At 40.7% G+C, this 22,584-nt stretch overlaps 1 protein-coding gene across 1 annotated transcript in view; it reads right to left on the reverse strand.

Annotated features, from left to right (window-relative positions):
- Nucleotides 1-596: 596 nt before the first annotated feature.
- Nucleotides 597-22,584, reverse strand: part of IPO5 (importin 5) — a 97,948-nt gene continuing 75,960 nt past the window's right edge. Inside the window, exons 23-26 of the mRNA XM_089679977.1 lie at nucleotides 19,064-19,283; nucleotides 18,754-18,982; nucleotides 8,540-8,681; nucleotides 597-2,200 (exon numbers count right to left, since the gene is read on the reverse strand). Coding sequence (XP_089536103.1) covers nucleotides 2,114-2,200; nucleotides 8,540-8,681; nucleotides 18,754-18,982; nucleotides 19,064-19,283 — 678 coding nt within the window. The 3' untranslated portion in view covers nucleotides 597-2,113. The remainder of the gene's footprint in view (nucleotides 2,201-8,539; nucleotides 8,682-18,753; nucleotides 18,983-19,063; nucleotides 19,284-22,584) is intronic.

The following is a 22,584-nucleotide window of genomic DNA, read 5'->3' on the forward strand; positions in this document are numbered from 1 at the left end:
ATCAGGATTTGTTTTTAGACACACCAATTGCTTATAACAGTGATAATCACTATTGTAAGCAACCATTTTTTTTATAATTGAAATCTATTCAGTGTGTACTATTGTGATTAGTTGTGATTGGCCACAGCTAATCACATGGTACAGATGGGCTGTGATTAGCCGTTTGTACTATGTGATCACTGTGAGCAATCACAGAGAACACCACAATAGTACACAATGAATGCTATAAATTTAAGCCATTCATTGTGTACGACTGCCATGTGATCTGCTGTGATTGTACACCGTGATCACATGGTACTGGCAGCAGCCCAGTAGACAGATCACACCACAGCGCAACCCGTGGGGCGTGATCCTGGAAGGATATCGTATGACGTCCACCCATGATAACCGTGCTCTAGCCCAGCCATCATTTGTCTATAGGCTGGGCGGGAGGTGGTTAAAACTAAATTCCACCCTGGACTGCTTTCAGTTAATTGAAAATCTTAAGCTAAAAAGTATAAAAAGAATATATTCTCAAAAAGTCCAGCTCATATAAAATAGAACTATAATAAAAACGGTCCATAAATCATACCTACAATAAAATACCTTTAAGTCACTTTCATACATAATATTTTTATTTTTTTGTGTTTTATGCAAAAATGCATATCCAATTTGTCTAATAGTTTGCATACAAACTGTGAAACATTAACACACAAAATAGCATCAGGCTCCTAATGGTTCCAGGCAAAAATTCATAAAAAGGAAATATGTATAACTAAAAAGTAATTTATACATGGTATCTACAGGAGTAAAAGTAGATCATGATACATTTTGTTAATGTATCATTTAGAGTAATTCTGAACATTACCTATAACTAGTAAAAGATAAAAAAAAACAAAACAAAAAAAAATAGGTATAAGGATTAGGCATAAGGATTATCTAGCAAAGTATAAACCAATTTGCAAAATGAAAGTGGCATCACCATTGTAGCACAAAGGAGTCCTCCGCACCTCCTAGAATTTAGGCCTGTAATTTCACCTACCATACCACAAGCTGGTAAATCTGGCAATGCAAATCTATCAGGCTGAAATAATGGCATTTTGTGAATTTGTCCATAGAGAAATGGACCACAGTTTTTAGTTGTTTAAAAGGCTTACAATAAAAAGGTTGGGCCTATCTCTACTACATGGAAAGGTCAAGAAGCAAATTTCTGGTTTTCATTAAAATACAAAACTCCTTTCATGTGTGCTCCTAGATAAATACAAAATGATTAATGCAAGACAGCAGGGAACCAATGCACATGCCGGTGTTTGTATTTCATTGTTTATTGAGGAGTGAAGGAGATATTGCCAGACATGCCAAAATGACATTTCACATTCAAGGGCCTGAAGCTACATATTTCCTGTATCAATTAACAATTCATTTGGGCACAATGGGTGACCAAAATTGAAAAAACAAAAACAAAACAAAAAAAAAAAACCCCAAAAAAACTATATATAAGCCAATATAAATCTGTGCAAAAATCATTTTGAATACCACATTGACTAATTTCCCAGGATACAGGAATTTGTTTCCATTCGACTCGAGTAGAGTTAATACTATATGGAGACAAATCTGCCTTGACGATTATAACATCGTGCTAAGTAACGAATTATGAACTCACCATACCATTCTAATGAATGATGTGGGGAGCACCATTTTATAGAAGCTTTGCAGGCCCTGTGGGCACTCAGGAATTAAGTCCATTTGCCTTAAAACCAATCCATAGCTCCCCCAACTCCTGAACTGTTGATAACTGACAATGGAAAGTAGTTCTCCTTAACCACTTAAATTGGAATACAGGAGACAGAAAAAAAAGGAAATAATCCTTTAAAGAGTTAATCTGTAGGCCAGCAGGAAAGTGTCTTGCTTCAAAGAAAAGCTTTTTCTCACAGTTCAGTTTGGAGAGAAGGTTTTATAATCCTCCCAGTCTGTTAACCTGCAGAATGATGGCCTACAAGCACTACTGCTCCTGTTTGCTCAAAACAAAAAAAACAAACAAAACAAAAAAAAAACAAAAAAAACGAAGAAACCTAAACAGAAGAGGTAAGTTTGATGTTAGTTTTCCTGATATATATGCAAATGGTAGAGGCCTTCACGCAGTGCTGAGCAAATCTTGTAAAGCCTTCTGCTGAGCAGCAGTAAGCTGTGAAACACATTCTGTAAACAGTCCTCCAGAGGCCTAAAAAAAAAAAGAAAGAAAGAAAAAAATTAAGCCAACTGAACACACTAAGTCGTTATCCATTCATTTTTAGCTTCAGATGGGATGCATTGCTAGTATGTACAATATCCTTCCTAATACCTCTCAGACTTCATAAAAATTTCATACTATGATAAAGCAGCAAGTGCCAATACACACTACAGTACCATGTGAAGAGTTATATAGAGATCATAGTTTAGACAAGCTGGTGTATGAGGTCTGCAACTTTGTCCAACATTTGGCTCTGCCCATAATGATGGAATTTGTGCAATTTAGAAAAAGCATTGCATTATAAATATAATTTTTTCAGTAAATAGACTTCTAAAAGATGCTATTGACATTAAATTTTCACTACATTGGTAACAACCAATGCAATCCACACATACAAAGAAACTAAAACAAATAAGTTAAGAAATTAAAGTTGTGTAATAAAATGGAACACAGGGAAAAGTACTGAACACATGAAGAAAGGGAGGGGCAAAAAAGGCATGGAAAGCCAAGACACCACCTGAAATCTATCAGTAATTAGAAAGCAATTCTGCCCCTTGTCAGTGCAAATTAATATAAGCTGGTTCAGTCTCAACTGATAGCTCATGAGCGGTAAAAGCAAAGAGCTCTCTCAAGGAGCCTGAGCATGGCGCAGAGAGGGAGCTCAATGTGAGTTCCTAAATACCAGGCGCTCCCACTGTCCCGCTAGTAAGCAATGTCTAGGAGGCTGGGACCTAGCGGAGCCTGAGCGTCATCCCTTTGGGGGAGTTTGGGTCCTTTGTGTCCCTTTGGACATGGGCTGGTGGCGGAAAGTGACGGAGACTAGGTGGAGGAGGAGAGAGAGGTGCCGGTCAACTCGAGAGGAGGCGGACTCCATTGGAGCTCAGAGGACGCCAGCCAGTCACGTGGTCTGCTGCAGAGGAGCTCTGGGAGGCAGACACGCCGGCCGGCTTGCACAAGAGAGGAGACCCCGGGGGGCGCCAGAAGGAGAAGGCATGGAAGGAGAAAATTAAGAGATAAAAGACCATGGGAGAGAAGTTCAGGATAAGGGGGGAGAGAGAAACAAACATTTAAAGGACAATACCCGTGGAGGGATATTATCCCAATTTATGTGCAAAAATAACCCCTGCTTCTGAAAAAATAGAAATATCTACTAACAGTATGAAAAATAAAGTGACAAAAAGGGAGAGGGCCAAAGGCACCCCAAACAAGTTACATTTAAAAATATATAGCCTCACAAGAGAAACAGACCCCAGAGAGACAACAGGGAGTAAGTGGAAAACGAGAGATGGAAAACCGTATTGCCGATTGCATCAGATTGTCCTTGGGGGTGTCTAATATTAGTCAAAATATAGAAGCTGAAGACATAGAAAACGCAGTGGATATCGAGAACTCTGAAGAACAAGAGAAAATCTCACAAATGCCTAGGAAAGCAGAAATAGCAGAAATGTTTAAGGGTCTGAAAACATCCAGAAAACAGGAAATGGCGAAAATACATAAAGATCTGGGGCCTGGGGCAGGTACTGTCAAGGGTGGAAGAGTCGGAAGAAAAAGTAGATAAACAAGTTATAGCAAACCTGAAAAACAGATGAAAGGAATGAGAAAAGAACAAAGAAATCTGCTATACAAACTGGAAGATCAGGAGAATAAAGATAGAAGGTACAATCTAAGGATACGAGGCATGCCCAAGATCTCACAAGGAGAAGATCTGACGGAAATAACAGTGAAAACGCTTGATACAATAATGGACAGATCAGCAACAGAGCCTCTCAAGATCAATAGAGTGCATAGAATTGGAAAATTCCAACAAGAAGGTAGAACGAACATCGTGATTGTACGATTCCATTATTATAGAGACAAAGCGGAGTTCTGAAAGAGAATAAAAGGAAAAGTCGCGATAAAATACGGAGAAGTAAATCTACAGATCATTGCAGATTTATCAGTGGAAACACTGACAAGGAGAATATTGAAACCTTTGTTGGAACAGATGAGAAAGCAGAATGTTCGATACAGCTGGGGATTCCCAGCATGTTTAATCAGGTGGAAAAATGGTCGTTCTGCAAGCCTGAGATTTCTGGAAGACTTGAGAGCCTTTTGTGAGAGACCTGAACTACAGAAAATAGTTAACCTAGGTTGGGAAGTGGGGGTAAAAGATGTGGGGAATAGAAAAAGGTGGGTTTGGCAGGCAGTCCCTAGTGGGAAAAGACATTAGAAATAAAATGGGAGGGGAGGAGGGGATTTAGATTTATTTTCCCTCCCACTTGCCCCCCTACCTCCTCCCCTTGGGGGGAGGGGGAGGAATTATTTTTCTCTGCTCTCCCCCAGCTCCCTTAGAAAGGCAGGACAGATATCTAGAAATGCGACCAAGGTATTGGGTACGCGGATTGGAGGAGTTTGTGGTCAGAGCCCCACCCTATGGCCAAATCAATGGTGTGACTAGGACCACAAACGATTTGTAGGCAAATTAAAAGCCTAGCGGGGGGGCGGGGGGGGGGGGGGGGGTATGGGTAGGGGTTAGCTCCTCGTGAAGGATTATGACACTCTAGTCAGAACTCTAGTGGAAGAGTTGAAATATGTATGGGAAATGGAGGAGGTTCATTTTGCGACCTATAATGTCAAGGGGTTGAACAGTCCAGGGAAAAAGCACAAGAGAATTACAACAACAATCTATTGCATTGGCGGTTTTGAAGGAAACTCATTTGCTGCAGGAAACAAATGTGAAGTTATATTCCAGGCACTATTCAACCTGGTTTTATGCAGACTCACCGATTGAACATGCTAAAGGAGTGGCCATTGGTATAGCTAAAATTTAAGGTTTAAGTTGGAAGAGAAGGTGGAGGACCCTGAGCGGTGCTTCCTGTTCTTAAGGGGGAAATTGCAGAAAATAGAATGTACATTAGCAAATATTTATTGCCCCAATAGAAATCCTGAGGTCTATTTGAAAAATACTCTGAGAAAACTCCTGGATTTTAAAAAAGGCAAACTAATTGTGGCAGGAGACTCATTTTAGCATGGACCCTCAGATTGATACGACGTCACTTGTGCAGAGAGAGGTGAGTAAATCTCTGAAATCCATACGAAGAATGTTGTATCAATGTCAACTTGTAGATGTTTGGAGAATGAAATATCCTAAAGACAGGGATTATAAATTCTACTCTTCGGCACATGAAACGTACTCGAGGTTAGATTACATAATGTTGGACCGTAGACTTTTGGAGTCCCTGGTTAAAGTAAATATAGAAGTCATAACAATATTGGACCATGCACCTGTCACAATAAAGATATTATGGGGAAGAGAGACAAAATAAGTAAAACACGTGGAAACTAAATGAGACACTCCTTCAGGATCAATACAAAATCAAAAACCAATGTCCAAATAAACTAAATAAAATATACAAAATCAATAACCCTAAAGATTGACACTCAAAAAGTCACACTTTCACCCTTGAAAGTCCAAAATGAATAATAAAACCCTCTTCGTGGCAGTGAATCTTCTCAATTCTTTTTTTCTTCAATATAGTTATCCAAAATGTATGGTCGAATTTCACTGTGTACCTCCAAAAAATATATATAGGAAACTGGATAGTGTATTATCCTCAATATTCAAAATTATTATATATATATATATATATATATATATATATATATATTTATACACACACAAATACAAATGATTTGCCAATATGTGAAAAAACTGTGAAACACGTGACAAAGTGAAAACATCTCGTGAGCACTTCTACGAGGAGTAAATACTCCTATCCTAAATAAAATTATCAAAAGCATTTAGGGTAATTTTCCCAATATGCAATCTCCAAGAATTCCTCCAGGATCATTCCATAATCGCTATGCAAGATACCAGGAAACACTTCTCAAGGCCGTCCATAGATTACCACTCAGAAGGAAAGAAAGGACTATATAGTGTCGTATTCAGATTAAATAAGTCGAGGCTTTAATAAAATATGCTTACATCAGTATAGAAATAAAATCGCATGTATTCCCATATGACAGCTTCCGAGAAAGCATGTATTGATATAACCTTAGTAAAGATGGCCACTCCGCTACTTCAGGTCAATCTGTAACGTCCGACGTCATGTCCCTTGACGTGTTTCATCACTTCCTGACTTCCTCATAAGACTCCTATATCACTATCTTGGATAGGACGAATAAATTTGATAAAAATAATTGTACCAAAAATCATGTATAAATTATATAAATATTACAGAGTGTGGCACATAAGCAATATGGAGATAAATCACCTATGTGTTGGCCAGGAAGTGAGGTTAAGGGCACAATGGCACATATTTGGTGAGAGTGTTCTAAAATTAAGAAATAATGAGGAGGTGGGGGGGAATAATTCACCAAATTCAGGAGATAACTGGGGTTAGAATTCCAAAAGACCCAGGGGTATTCCTATCCTATAGAACTGAGCTTGTAGTGGAAAAATCTACAAATTCGGTTCTATTTTATAAACGCAGCAAAAGGACTGATACCCAAATTTTGGAAGGAACAAGAGGTACCAAAAATAAAAGACTGGATAGGAAGGGTGGATTACAAGTAAAAAAAAAAAAAAAAAAAAAAAAATGGAGAAACTTTACCATATGGAAGAAGATAAAATGATGAGGAGATTCCAAGAAAGGTGGGAAAAGTGGGATGAGTTTAAGAGATCAAATATATATGCTGAAATGAAAGAAATAGAGAAAAAGGAGACGAGAGGACCTGTAGAGTTAAAAGTAGAAAGTTAGATAGGAAGAGGACGAAGGGAATCCTGAGAACACCAAGGAAGGTTGAGGAACGGGGAGCTGAGGAAAAAGAAAGGGGGGTGGGCATAAGGGCGAGAGACGTAGGTTTTTTGGGGGAAGGTTTAAATAGGGGAATGTAATTTTTATTTTTACATTGAAATGTAATATGACAATTTATTTTTGCTGTATGAAATATGTTTCAATTTAAAACTTAATAAAAAGAGCTCTCTCAAGATCTTCACAATTTTATTGTTGCAAAACATTCTGATGGCATTGGTTACCAAAGGATTTCTAATTTGGTGTTAGCAGAAAGGACATTTCACCATAAACCAGCCACGACCAGGTGCTCCTCGCAAGATTTCTGACAGAGGAGCAAAAATAATCAGAAGAGTTGTCCCAAGGGCCAAGGATCACTTGCGGAAGACCTGGAATTAGCAGGTACAATTGTTTCAAAGAAAAATTGTTTCAAGAAAATAAGTAATGAACTCAACTGCCATGGCCTGTATGCACGTTCACCATGCAAGACTCCATTGCTGAAAATCACTGAAAAAGCATGTTGAAGCTCCTTTAAAAGTTGGCTGCACAGCATTTAGACAAGCCTGTGAAATACTGGGAGAATATAGTCTGGTCAGACGAGAAAAAAATTTAACTCTTGATGCCATAATACACACCAGGTTTGAGGTCAAATGCCATGGCACTGCGCATCACCCCAGAAACACCATACAAACAGTGAAGTTTGGAGGTGAGAATATCATGGTGTGGGGCTGTTTTTCAGCATATGGTACAGGCAAACTTCATATCATTTAAGGATGGATGAACGGAAGAATGTACCAAGACATTCTTGATAAAAATCTGCTGCCATATACCAGGATGATGACGATGAAACGAGGGTGGACATTTCAGCAAGACAATGATCCCAAACACAAAGCTAAGGAACCTCTCAATTGGTTTCAAAGAAAATAAAGCTGCTAGAATGAACCAGCCAATCACCTGACTTGAATCCGAGAGAAAGAGCTAAAGGTGAGAGTTCATAGAAGAGGCCCACGGAACCTTTAAGATTTGAAGACTGAAAGAATGGGACAAAAATTACACCTGAGCAATGAATATGACTGGTTTGTCCATACAGGAAGTATCTTGAAGCTGTCATTACCAGCAAGCAAAAGAATTGTGTATGAAGTATTAAATAAATTGTAGTTAGCGTGTTCAATACTTTTTCCGTGTCATTCCATTTTATTACACAACTTCTGAACTTATTTGTTTTGTTTTTTTTGTATGGATTGCAAGGGTTAATTGGTGAAAATTTCATGTCAATGGCACCTTTAGAAAATATATTTACTGAGAAAAATGGTAACGTGTTCAATACTTATTTTACCAGCTGTAAATCAAAGCCCAGATTGTTTTTCTTGACAAGCAGAATTGCTTATTACAAATATTGCAGGTTAATAACTTTCAGGACAAAAAACATAATACATTTGTCTTAACCTAAGCTAATAAAGTAGATCATAAAAATAAAATAAAAACAAAACCAAAACATACAGTTTATTTTCCACAGAAGAAATTGTTACATACCAATCTTCAAAGGAACAAGGCTCACCTGAACTTGTCGAACTACATTAGCAAGTCTTTTGCCACATACTTCTTCATTTTTAATAGATTCATGAACACCACCATCAGCAATAATACTAAATATTTTGGGTAAATTTGAATTGTTGGGTCCTAACACAATAGGGTTGTTACTGTGGATATGAAACAGAAAAAACACATACACATTTAAATGCAACTTGGCACTTTTAAACATTAAAGCTAGCTGTGTTACATAGCTAACAAGATTTGATGAAAAAAAAATGCATTTCATATATTATACAGTATTTATATAGCGCCAATAGTTCGCTCAGTGCTGTACATGTACAATGGGGGACAATACATGAGACCGTACAATAACAGTGCGATACACGAGGGGTTCGAGGGCCCTGCTCCTTGGAGCTTACAATCTAGGAATATTAAGGGCTTCTTCACGCCAATTTATGCGTGTTACTGTATATGTAGCACACATGCATTTGTGTGCATTAAAATACATTGCAGAGATTCCTTTATTTAACTTGTAATGTCACTTCTATGAGTGGCAGTGGGTGTTGTGTTAACAGGTTCCCGCCCGGCCTATAGCCAGATGAGAGCCTGCAAAACCCCTCATCCCTCTGGGTGGACGCCATATGACGTCCTTTCAGGCATGCACAGTCTGCATGCCTGCAGAGCCGCGCAGCGGTGCGATCTGTCACGGCCGATGACAGATCTGAGTACCGGCCCCGTTGCCAGTACCATGTGACCTGCTGTGACCAATCACAGCAGGTCACACGACAGTTGTATACAATGGATGGCTTCCTTTCATGCCATCCATTGTATACTAGTGTGTCTAGCTGTGAATGGTCACAGCGATCACATGCACAAGCTGGGCCAATCACAGCCCAGCTGTGTCGTGTGATTAGCCGTGGCCAAATCACAGCTAAGCACATAAAAAAACCCTGAATCAATGTCATTAAGGAAAATGCTTGCTAATAGCAAAAGTAATTCTTTGCTATAAGCTAATTGTGTAAAAAAAAAAATACTGATCACTTACCAAAAGTAGTGCAATGTTACTATGGTAACATTGTACTACTTTAGTCATAGTGGAATGTGAAAAAGAAATCTTAAAAAAAAAAAGTAATAAAAAATTAAAACTAATAAAAATTATTTTTTTTCCATACTGTCACCAGTCAGTCAGAGTCCCTGATCACCACCATGCCAGTTATATGATGACGCTGTACTGCACTGATGACAGTATGTAAAAAAATTGTGAAAATAATTTTTTTAAATTTTTTCATTTTCCAAAAAAATTACGACTTCAAAAAATTCGCCATGCCTCTTATGAAATACATTGGACTGTCTACTTTGCAAAAAGGGGTCATTTGGGGGATATCTGTACTGTTCTGACATTCTTGGACCTCAAGAAATTAGATTGGCCATCAGCACTTCAGGATTGATCAATATTCAGTTATATACCAGTTTGTGAACTCAATAACTTTCCTACAAATTAAAGAATACATTCTAATTTGGGTTATTTTTACCAAAGACATGTAGCAGAATACATTTTGGCCTAAATTTATGAAGAACAATTAATTTCAAACCTTTATAACAGAAACAAAAGAAAAACGTGGGTTTTTTTTTCAAAATTTTCGGACTTTTTTTGTTAATGTAGCAAAAAATAAAAACCCCAGTGTTGATTAAATACCACCAAAAGAAAACTCTAGTTGTGTGAAGAAAATGATAAAATTTTAGTTTGGGTACAGTGTTGTATGACCGCGCAATTGTCATTCAAAGTGTGAGCGCTGAAACCTGAAAAATGGCCTGCGCAGGAAGGGGGTAAAAGTGCCCGGTATGGAAGCAGTTAAAGCTCATCTGAACATGCTGTGCAAAAATGTAACATGTATAAGGCAAACTGCCTTGTTCTGTCACACCATAATCAAACAGTGCTGGTGTGAATGAGCCCTAGTTGATAATGTGCTTTATTCTCATGCTTTAGAACTGTGAGAGATTGAACTTGGAGATTCAAAGCTTTAACACAATTAACCTCATTACTATTCACTATAGATTACTTATTCTAATGCACACATTAGTACACCAATTTCTCACATTCCTACAAAGCAAGCATGCAAATGGTCATCGCTACACATTTATTTGGCAAGTAGACAAAGAAAAACTTACACCGATCAGTTACAACTTTATGACCACTGGCAGGTAAAGTGAACACCACTGATTATCTTGTTACAGTGGCATCTGAAAGTCAGTGGGATATATCAGGCAGCAAGTAAACATGTCCCTAAAGTTGATGTGATGAAAGCAGAAAAAAATGAGCATCACAGTTTGTTGTGTATGAGGCTGCATAGCCACAGACCAGTCAGAGTGCCCATGCCCACCCATGTACACAGCCAAAAGCGGCTGCAACAGGCACATGACCATCGCCACCAGAGCAGGCAGTAATGAAAAAATGTGAAGTGAAGCAAAAAGAAATAGCACACCAACCTTGTGCATTACCTGAGTAAATCTGTGATTTTATTATATATCTATATATATATATATACACACATACATACACACATACATACACACATATACACACACATATATACAGTGGAGCAAAAAAAGTATTTAGTCAGCCACCAATTGTGCAAGTTCTCCCACTTAAAAAGATGAGAGAGGCCTGTAATTGGCATCATAGGTAGACCTCAACTATGAGAGACAAAATGAGAAACAAAATCCAGACAATCACATTGGCTGATTTGGAAAGAATTTATTTGCAAATTATGGTGGAAAATAAGCATTTGGTCAATATCAAAAGTTCATTTCAATACTTTGTTATATATTCTTTGTTGGCAATGACAGAGGTCAAACGTTTCCTGTATATTCTTTGTTGGCAATGACAGAGGTCAAACGTTTCCTGTAAGTCTTCACAAGGTTGGCACACACTGTTGCTGGTATGTTGGCCCATTCCTCCATGCAGATCTCCTCTAGATCAGTGATGTTTTGGGGCTGTCGCTGGGCAACATGGACTTTCAACTCCCTCCAAAGGTTTTCTATGGGGTTGAGATCTGGAGACTGGCTAGGCCACTCCAGGACCTTGAAATGCTTCTTACGAAGCCACTCCTTCGTTGCCCGGGCGGTATGTTTGGGATCATTGTCATGTAGGAAGACCCAGCCATGTTTCATCTTCAATGCCCTTGCTGATGGAAGGAGGTTTGCACTCAAAATCTCACGATACATGGTCCCATTCATTCTGTCCTGTACATGGATCAGTCATCCTGGTCCCTTTGTGGAGAAACAGCCCCAAAGCATGATGTTGCCACCCCCATGCTTCACAATAGGTATGGTGTTCTTTGGATGCAACTCAGCATTCTCTCTCCTCCAAACACGACGAGTTGTGTTTCTACCAAACCGTTCTATTTTGGTTTCATCTGACCATATGACATTCTCCCAATCCTCTTCTGGATCATCCAAATGCTCTCTAGCAAACTTCAGACGGGCCCAGACATGTACTGGCTTAAGCAGGGGGACACGTCTGGCACTGCAGGATCTGAGTCCCTGGTGGCGTAGTGTGTTACTGATGGTAACCTTTGTTACGTTGGTCCCAGCTCTCTGCAGGTCATTCACTAGGTCCCCCCATGTGGTCCTGGGATTTTTGCTCACCATTCTTGTGATCATATTGACCCCACGGGTGAGATCTTGCATGGAGCCCCAGATCGAGGGAGATTATCAGTGGTCTTGTATGTCTTCCATTTTCTAATTATTGCTCCCACAGTTGAATTGTTCACACCAAGCTGCTTGCCTATTGCAGATTCAGTCTTCCCAGCCTGGTGCAGTTCTACAATGTTGTTTCTGGTGTCCTTCGACAGCAATTTGTTCTTCACCATAGTGGAGTTTGGAGTGTGACTGTTTGAACTTGTTATCAGTATAAAAAGACACCTGTCCACAACCTCAAACAGGTGCCATTGATACAGGTAATGAGTGCAGGACAGATTAGCCTCTTAAAGAAGAAGGTACAGGTCTGTGAGAGCCAGAAATCTTGCTTGTTTGTAGGTGACCAAATACTTATTTTCCACCATAATTTGCAAATAAATTCTTTCCAAATCAGCCAATGTGATTGTCTGGATTTGTTTTCTCATTTTGTCTCTCATAGTTGAGGTCTACCTATGATGCCAATTACAGGCCTCTCTCATCTTTTTAAGTGGGAGAACTTGCACAATTGGTGGCTGACTAAATACTTTTTTGCCCCACTGTATACACACATACATACACACACACACACACACACACACTCAGAATAAAGTTAAACAAGCATTGCAGATCCTTAAAAGGGAGTGTAGAGTCACATCACGAGGGTAGATTAAGTTTCGAAGGAAGACCCTTCTTCATCAGAGCTAACTACACAATAAGTGCCCCCTACCATGTATACCATGCGACTAAATGATGGCCCTCCCATCTGGACAGGGCCATCCCCAGCTAGGAGGGGCATAGGTGTCATAAAAACATGTCAGCAACACAACTACATGTCCTTTGATGTATAACCATGAATGAGACCATAAAGGATGAAAGTTAAAAATGCATATAGAAAAAGCCCAAATGTGTAGAAACATGAATATATAAAAATATACATAAGTATAGATATATAGGACGCACATCTAGCATAGACTATCATATTGTACCATTGATTACTGCCGAACAAAGGAAGCATGCATAGATGGATTTATAATGGTATTATAGGTTATAAAATTGGCAGGCATGATTGAAATAACATAGGATGCATTGATTAAAATGACACCTACATCACCGAAGCACTGAGACTCCTCAATGACTCTCAGACCTATGAAGTCTTACCCATGGATTCCACAATTTAGTATCAACAAAAACTCAAACAATTACTAGAGTCAGTAGTGTCTGAACAAATACAGAATAAAGAAGAATGTCTCTCTTTCTCTGCAGTAAACACCCTGCCACCCCCTTTTATCATATTCCGAAGATTTGTAAAAACAAGGAAAACCCCCCTGGTAGATCTATTATATCAGCCATAGGCAGCCTTACCAGTAACCTAGACTGCTACATTGAGTACTTCCTGAAAGAAGTGGTAACCAATCTACAATTGTATGTTAAAAGACTTTAATCACATACTAGAGATTCTGGCAGGATACAGGCGGGAACAAGGGTACAGATGACTTTCCCTTGATGTAGTGTCATTGTACACTTCAATTAAACATGACCATGGCCTTCGAGCTATTCAATATTTTCTGTCAAAAGACTCACCATTACACTACACACAAGCACAATTCGTGTACAACTGTATCGAATTTGCCTTACAACATAACTATTTTTCATTTTTGGAGAAGTATTATCGCCAGATACAAAGTACTGTGATGGGCGCTAGATTGACCCCCAGTTATGCCAATCTCTTCATGGGCTACTGGGAGGACCACTTTATTTGGAACCACCCCTTCAGTGAACATCTCATTCTATATGCAAGATATATAGATGATATCATAAGCATCTGGGTCAGCATGGATTCTCAGCTAGCAGGGTTCCTAGACCATTGTGGCAAAAATCCCCATGGCATCTCATTCACCCACGTCATTGATGAAGAGAAACTAGTCTTCCTAGACCTCGAATTGAGACATGACAGCGGGGGAATGATCTGTTCAAAAATGCACTTTAAACCAAATATGGAAACTCCTACCTACATGCAAAATGTAGCCACCATCCACAGTGGATTAAGAATGTTCCGTATGGCCATTTTGTAGGCTAAGATGCACATGCACCTTAAAACAGGACTATATAGAACAGAATCTAATTCTTAAGGATACATTTAGAGAAAAGGGCTACAGTAACATGCACATTGAAACAGCCTTTAATAAATACCTACTCCTATATGAACACCACTCTACAAACTCCAACATCTCAGCGACCTGTTCCAGCCATAAGAACTCCGTGGTCACTAACAACCAGATTGAGGTGTGTTTTTGCATTAGATTCAACAACAAATCCTGGGAGATTAAATCTATTCTGTCCAAAAGTTGGAATATTTTGAAGAGCGACCCCACTTTAGGGTGTTCACTCCCTAACAAAATAATGCAAAAATCGCCCTGTGCTGCTATGGAACCTAAATGTTATAATGCTGCTCACACCCAATCCTCTGTGCGGACAAATGAATATGATACAATGGTGTAGCGCTAAACATAAAATCCAAATCAATATAAATGTAAGAAAAAACATATCACACAATTGTAATAAATACTGTGTGTGTTCAGGATCTATAAAAATGTCTGAAAACGTGATCAATAATATATTATAAAGTGCAATATATAATAAATAGGTCCTATCAAATTATAAGATCTATATATATATATATATATATATATATATATATATATATATAAAAATAAATGTGACGCAACCCCAATAGTAACACAAAATCAAGTGACTGGTGTAAATACCCACATGAAATAATATACATCAATAGCCAAGTGTCCAAACAATGCAAAAAAATCTCAACAATTGATGTGTAGCAGTGCCTTTATCTTCATTAAAGTGCTCCAGTGCTGGTGCAAATGGTGAGAATAAATCCTAGATGGCAGGCATGTCCCCTCACCTCCTTGATGCGACCCACAAGGGTCAACACGCCTTTTGGATCTCCCCGGATCCCAAAGGTAATGACTCTCTCCAGGCCACTCTGGTTCCACAGCCCCTTACTGGTAATCTCCTCCAATATAAATCACTCCTTCATATACAGGTAACCGTAGTATATATGCCAATACGTGAATACCATGTTAGGACTGAGGGCAGCAGGTAGGTGAATATGAACAGCACCAGCTCAAACAGGGGTCCTGTTCATGGTGCTGTTCATGTTCATCTACCTGCTGCCCTCAGTCCTAATATTATTAGTTTTTGTTTATTTTTATGTGTACATGTGCATATAATTCTATGCAATTATGTATGTATATGTATTTTATATGTTCTCTTTTTGATCATACAATTCACAATAACGCACACAATAGATTATTGACCAATTCCATGAAGATTTTTTACGACTACTTTTCGTGATTATTTTTTATACATTTCGGTTTTTCCTTGATTTTCATATTCATCATCATTTTTTATATGCATTCTTAATGTCGCATTGATTTATAAGGACACTACTGCCCCCATTTTACCACTTTTGTTATGCAAATCTCTTGTTGTTACACATATTTCGGACCCCAAGTCCATTATCTTCAGATGTATCCTTATCCTTCCTTCTCGTAGTGAGTTATAGGCCCGTTTGGTGACCCCATCTGGTGAGGGCACTCCCTGTTGTGATCGTTGGCTGCGGTTGGAGCGCAGCACATAGCCACCCCTCCGGTCCAGCGTGGAGGTGCGCTCCACCAGCAGAGGCACCACCGCCTCCTCGCGCATGCACAGTGGCCTTTCGGACTTGCATTTCAAAGACAAATCCGCCGGGCTGCCACTTACACTGCGCATGCGCTGTTACAGCCACGCTTCCTTGGCGTGCGTTCCATTGCCATCCACTACCATTTACCAGCAGCAGCTATATGGATTACTTCCACTGCTGCACTTGGTCTCCCTCTGCTGATAGCTTGTCACTATACTACACTATCAGTGTCACACTTGATCTCCCTCTTCTGTCATTTTCTATATGCATTTGTAACTTTCATGCTTTACGGTCTTATGCTTGGTTATACATCAAAGGACATGTATTTGTGTTGCTGACATGTTTTTATGACACCTATGTCCCTCCTCCTAGCCGGGGACGGCCCTACCCAGATGGGAGGGCCCTCATTTAGTCCCATGGTATATATGGTAGGGGGCACTCATTGTGTAGTTCGCTCTTTTGAAGAAGGGTCCCCCTTCGAAATGCGTCAGCCTCACTTTGCGAGTCTACTCTCGTGATGTGACTGACACTGGGTCTACACTCCCTAGTTCCTTTGAGGATCTGAAAGCTTGTTTTACTTCCTTGTTTGTGAGTATATTTATTTTATTTAATAAAATCACAGATTTACTGAGGTAATGCGCAAGGTTTATGTGCTCTTTTTGCTTCACTTCACAGAATCGGTCAGGCTTCCCCACAGCCTTGTTCTAGAGCTGCACAACCTTCCATGCACTGGTGGAATTGTTTCGAAGTTCCTTCGGTCCTTCCACCCCAGGTTTGAGTCCTAGAGCGCAGGAGGTGTTTCTGTATTTGCTTCCAATGAAAAAATGTGGCCTGGTCCGATTAATCAGGTTCTCTTTTATGACATGTGGATGACCGAGTCAATTACCTGGGGAAGAGATGGCCCTAAGATTCAGTATTGGAAAAAGGTAAGCAGGCAGAGGCAGCGAGATGCTTTGGGCAATGTTCTTCTAGGAAACCCTGCCATTAATGTGGATAGTGACGCTTACCACGTACTTAAACACTGTTGCGGACCAAGTATACCCATTCATGGAAACTGTATTCCTTCATGGCAGTGGCCTCTCATCAGGATAATGCGCCCTGCCACACTATTAAAAATGGTTCAAGAACAGTTTGATCAATACGAGTTTGAGGCGTTACTTGTCCTCCAAATTCTCCAGATCTTAATTTAGTCAAGCTTCTGTGGGATGTGCTGGAGCAAGTCTAATTCATGGAGGTCCCACCTTGCAACCTATAGGGACCCTGCAACCCTCTTGCTGCCAGTTTCGTATGTCGTAGAGGGACATGAGATTATCTGACAAGTCTACACCTGCCTGTCAGATAAAAGCATTCTGGCTGCTGCGCTGCCGCCCGATAACACACACCCCCAAAGTAATGTGCACCCCCCTCCCTTGCCTATCTGCCGGGCCTGGGAGCGGCATAGTGGGAGATGCCGGGTAGGGGGAGGGAGCAGAACAGACATGTCCGCTCCCCTCACCTTCTTGTTGCTGACCTGGAAGGTCCCCCTATCAATGTCCCCAGCCCGTTTGCCCGGGAAAGAATATAATGCAGAGTACAGCACAGGGGAAACATCCGGGGTTATTCAGACCCTGGATGTCTCATTAAAGAGAACAGGTCACCAAAAAAATCATCACATGGGGGACATTGTACCCTATGTGATGAAGAAAAAAAAGTAAAAATGCATTGGGTCGCCTATGCATCAAAACATCAATTGCAATACACGTTATGCATCACCACAGATGCCGGCGTGAGCAACATTTCTAGCACCAAACCTCCTTTAATGCTAAACTGATGACCCATATGGGGCCTTTTAAAGCCATGACTATGAAAAATATAGGGTACTGAAGTTTGTCGCCATTTCATGGGCACATGCAAATTTAAGATTTGACATGTTGGGCATTTATTTACTTAGGGCAACCTCGTCTTCTATATTTTACCAAACATGTGGGTAATTTATTGCATTTGTGCGCTAAAACTGTAGTGTATTTTTAACTAAAAGTTTGCGTTTCCTAGTCCTTTGCAGTAATATGTGAAATTGGAACTACCACAATTTTATTCTCTATGGTGTCTGCTTTCAGAAAATGTGTTTTTGGGGTTCTATGTAATCTTCAGGCCTAAAATGCAAAAACGACCCTGGAAGCTAAAAAGGTTAAAAGTATGGGAATAGGTTTTTTTTTTTATTATTATTTACCTTACCTAGGTGGATGCAGGATCGGTCCAATGCTGCATCTGTCCCCCGCCGTCTCTTAGGGATCACACGATCCCTAATTGCTGAATTCTCACAGCTGCTCCAAACTCTAGGGTGGATCCTGACTTTAAAGTCAGGATCTTTTCCCAGCCTGGACCGGCTGAATGACTTCAGCCTGCTGTCAGCTGAAAACGGGTCACAGTACAAACTGCACTCCTGTGATCCACAGACGTACAGCCAAAAGATCTTTAGCTGTACTTCTCCTTTAAGCTAAAATGTGCTCGTATGCACTGTAGACTGGTCACGGCCGCAACACAGTGCTCTGAATCAACTACATACTCAGTGTGCTCTCAATTCAGAGTGCAGTGTATATGTGACGGTGACATTATCATCTGCTTCCAGTGTGAACATCTCATAAACACCGCAAGTTTAGGAAATACTCACTGCACCTACAGGTAAGCCTTATTATAGGCTTACTTGTAGGTAAAAAGTTTACTATTGCTTTAAGGATGTGCTACCGACGGTGCGACTACGGATACCACAGCATACTTTTTGAAATCTAGTGGTTTTCATGCGTCAACAAGTTAGGGCTGTTTTGGTGGTCAAAAAAGTTATGGCAAATCTATATTTATCTTTCAGAAGTGAAAAGTCTTACCTTTCAATAAGGTCACAGAGAAAGTTGAAAGTATGAACTGCTTCTTCTTTGTCCTCATGCAGTGGTAGCCATGATACCCAGTGGGGCAAGACCTCCTCTACATTTATACAATCAGGCCTAAACTTCATTATTTTTCCTACAGCTGAAATGCAATTTTCTGTTGCATTAATATTCTCTTTGGTTTTTGAGTCAGCAGCCTGGATAACCCGAACAAGCAGCGGAAGAGCTTCTACAATACAAAGAGACAAGAGACTGCATGAAACACCCATAACTCTCAATCCCAATACATATGCATTAGGAAGCCACATACCTGTGCAGAAAGGACGATAGTTATCTCCACCAAACTGAGCCATAACACCAACACCATAAGCAGCGGCCTGCCGGACTTCTGGACTGTTGTCACAGATAGATTGCAGCAGGGGACTTAAAAAGTACTCAGCATATTTGAAGGAAGTAGGACTGCAATGTTCAATTGTATCATCAAAGATACAGAGACCCCACTGTCTGTCTGGCCAGGGCCTGTGAGGACACTGTTAAAAAGGAATAAAAAAAACATAAAATAAAAAATATTAAATACATAAATACATGTGAATTATCTATACATGACGTTTTTACAGATGCTCCTGGGAGCGTCAGTTTTTTTTTTTGTTTTACACACTGCCTCTAAACCCCTGCATGTTAATTGGATGTGTTCATGCAAACAGGATTTTAGCAGAATTTTGTAGCAGGAAAGTTTCATGGCAGGAAGAAAAACACCACTGCCAAGGCATCCTGGAGCAGCAGCTGTTTGGTTGAAAAATGTTTGACTCGCTTAAACGTGTCTAAACGAGTGTTAATGCTAGTTATTCTGGCCAATGAAATTAATGCCCAAACGCTTGACGTGGGTAAACACGTGTAAATGCGGTACACACTTTCACAAGCGTTAAGCTTTTTTGGACAAAAACACTGCTGGCTTCTAGGAGAGTTCTTTATTGCCAGTGTGCATGAGGCTTTAAATGAAACGTTGAGCTGTACGAATCAATTTTTTCTGCAACACTATCTTATAGGGATACAATACAAATTGACATTTAAAAAAGGCACAGTCCTGACAGACCTTTATTTCCTAGAATACAAAATCAGTACACCACTTAATCTATTTTAGCAGTATGTACAGCAAAAAATGTAAAATCTTAAAGGGTCAGCTTTTAAAAAAAAAAAAATGCTAAAAAAAACCCCCACCCTTAACTGGATAGCATTAGATTGGGGGTCGGCAACCGGTCGATCGCGATCTACCACGGGCCGGTGACAGGCAGACCTGCGAACCCCCCCCCGCTGCTGACATTCTCAGTGCACAGCGGAGCATGGAAGACAGCATGGCTCAGGACAAACGAAGGGAGAAGGAGCTGGCCAAACAAACTTTTCATATTAACCAATCACCTCTGGGTTAATATGAAAAGTTTATTTGGCCAACTCCTCCTCCCACTCTCTGTCCTGAGCTGTGCTGTCTTCCACTCTCCGCTGTGCACTGAGAAAGTCAGCAGCAGCGGAAGAGGCTGGGGGAAAGGGGGGCAGAAGACATTGCTGGGGGGGGGGGATGCTTTGGGGGAGAGAAGAAGGGTGCCAGAGATCACTGCTATGAGGGAAAGGGGGAGGCGGAGGACATTGCTATGGGCCACCCCTATAGCAGTGTCCTGTATCGCTCTTCACATCACCCATCCCACCCACACAGTAGTGTCCTCTGCCCCCATTTCACCCATAGCAGTGACCTCTTGCCCCCTTGTCCCCCCCCCCCCAGAAATGTCCTCTGCCCCCTTTACCCCATAGCAGTGACCTCTAGCCCCCACTTCCACTCCCCACCAGCAGTGTCCCCCCCCCCCCCTTTTCCCTCCCATGGACAAATATTTTTAAAATCTGAACTCCCACCAAGTGGCTGGGGATCGGGATTGTTCTGCCCGATCTCCAGCCACTTGCTGGGAGTTCAGATTTTTACAATACCTGCCTTCCGACAATTCCCTTTTATTGTCCTCCTGGAGCAGCTGAAAGCTATCATCTCCTCCTCGCCCTCCCGCCAACGTACAGCTTCTGCAGGATGAAAATCCAGGGGATCGGTTCTAGTAAACGCCTCCCTCACTGCCCCTCCCATTCATGTTCCTCCTTTTTTCTGCTGCCTGGCCCTTCCCCCACGTACCCCCCTTTCAACAGGGGTCCTAAAGATATAGTGAAAAATATAAAAAAAAATTTAAATTTCAAAATAAAAAAATGTTTGACACCATCCACTGCCCTACTGACTGACACCGTCCATTTTTAAGGTAGGCCAAGTCGTATTTTTACAGTGACATTTGTTTTATTTTTCTACGTTTTCCTTGCTAGTTAATTTTTTTTTTTAAATGGTGCTGAACCCCGGTTATCTTTGATCTCTCATGTTGTTCAGGTAGATCTCCACCTCTCAAAGGTTGCCTTCTCCTGCATTAGATGAAGTTGTCATCCTCTTAGTACTGCACAATGACTGAACACAGCACTTTAAAGGCTACTATTGTACAATTCAAGGATGCAAGATTTATATTGCACAATGCCCAGAACATGCAGTTTAAGGTGCAGGCAGATGGGTATTGTTACATTTATCCCTACTGCGGGCAAGCGGCCTCTTAATCTGGGTTCACACATGTACTGATGTTAAAATGTCATTTCGGTTTCTGTGCGATTTTGCCAGCTATCACTGACTTCAGCGCAAATGTCGCCTCCCACCGACTTCAGCGCAAACGTCGCCTCCCACCGACTTCAGCGCAAAAACTCCTGTCAATTGCAATCCTATGTGAACATTTATCTCTGTGTGCCACTATCACTTGCGAGTCTGGGATACCAGACCTTGATTTGACTGCTCAGCAGGCGCTAATACTGAACACCCAAGTGCTTCCATGTGCAAGGGTAACCTGCAGGAATATTTTTTTTTTCTCATTGTGGCCGCCACTTAATTTTTGTTTTTTTAAACTCGCTCAGCTGGTGAGTTTCTGCTGAGCATTAAAAGAGTCTGACGCCTTTCCTGATGCACACCCAATCAGTGCCCATTACACTGCAAGGTATCTCCCCTCCCTGCTAGTCCCTGGGTCCCCGAGACATTCCTAAAAGCGCCTCAGATTTAAATATATTTTGTTTAAAATATTTTTTTTAAATTAGTATATAAGTGGATTGTCATGAGGGACAAGTCTATTGGGACAATATTTTTTTTTTTTTTTTTTTTAATTTCCACACCCCAGCAATTAGAGTACAGTAAAGACTTCTATTAGCAAGTTTAACAAGTTATCATGTATACAGAAAATAAAATTGCACAGAAAAAAAAAAATTGCCCCCCCACAATTATACTTTCCTAGGTGGTTGCAGCATTGGTCAATGCTGCATCTGTCCCTCCCGACTAAGTTCTCACAGCCATCGTGAGCAGAGAGTGGCAACTGCAAGCCGCTGAGAGCCTAAACCAGCAACTTCCCTCTCCCTCCACAGCCCAGCACTCCAGTGAGCACGGGAAGGGGGGGGGGGGGGGTCTCAGTGCAGACAGTGGAGACTGACAGTCACCGCTCTCTGCTCAAAGCAGCTGTGAGACCTCAGCGGTCATGTGATCGCACAGTTCTCACTAAGCCAGCAGGGGACTGATGCTGTATCCACCTACGCAAGTATAACTGGGCAACCCCCCCCCCCCCCCAAAAAAAAAAAAAAACAACTACTTTTTAACACTGTGCTACTTTAACTGGTAATCATTAATCTTTTTTTTCACACACAGCTTTTTTTTTGGTGGCATTTGATCTCTACTGGGTCTGTTGAGCGTCTACAAACTGGCTGGGAAGGGTTTAACATCAGAAG

This window comes from Staurois parvus, unplaced genomic scaffold, assembly GCF_062004578.1.
Source record: "Staurois parvus isolate SC_StPar_1 unplaced genomic scaffold, SC_StPar_1.0 ptg000233l, whole genome shotgun sequence".
In the NCBI taxonomy this organism is placed as follows: Eukaryota; Metazoa; Chordata; class Amphibia; order Anura; family Ranidae; genus Staurois; species Staurois parvus.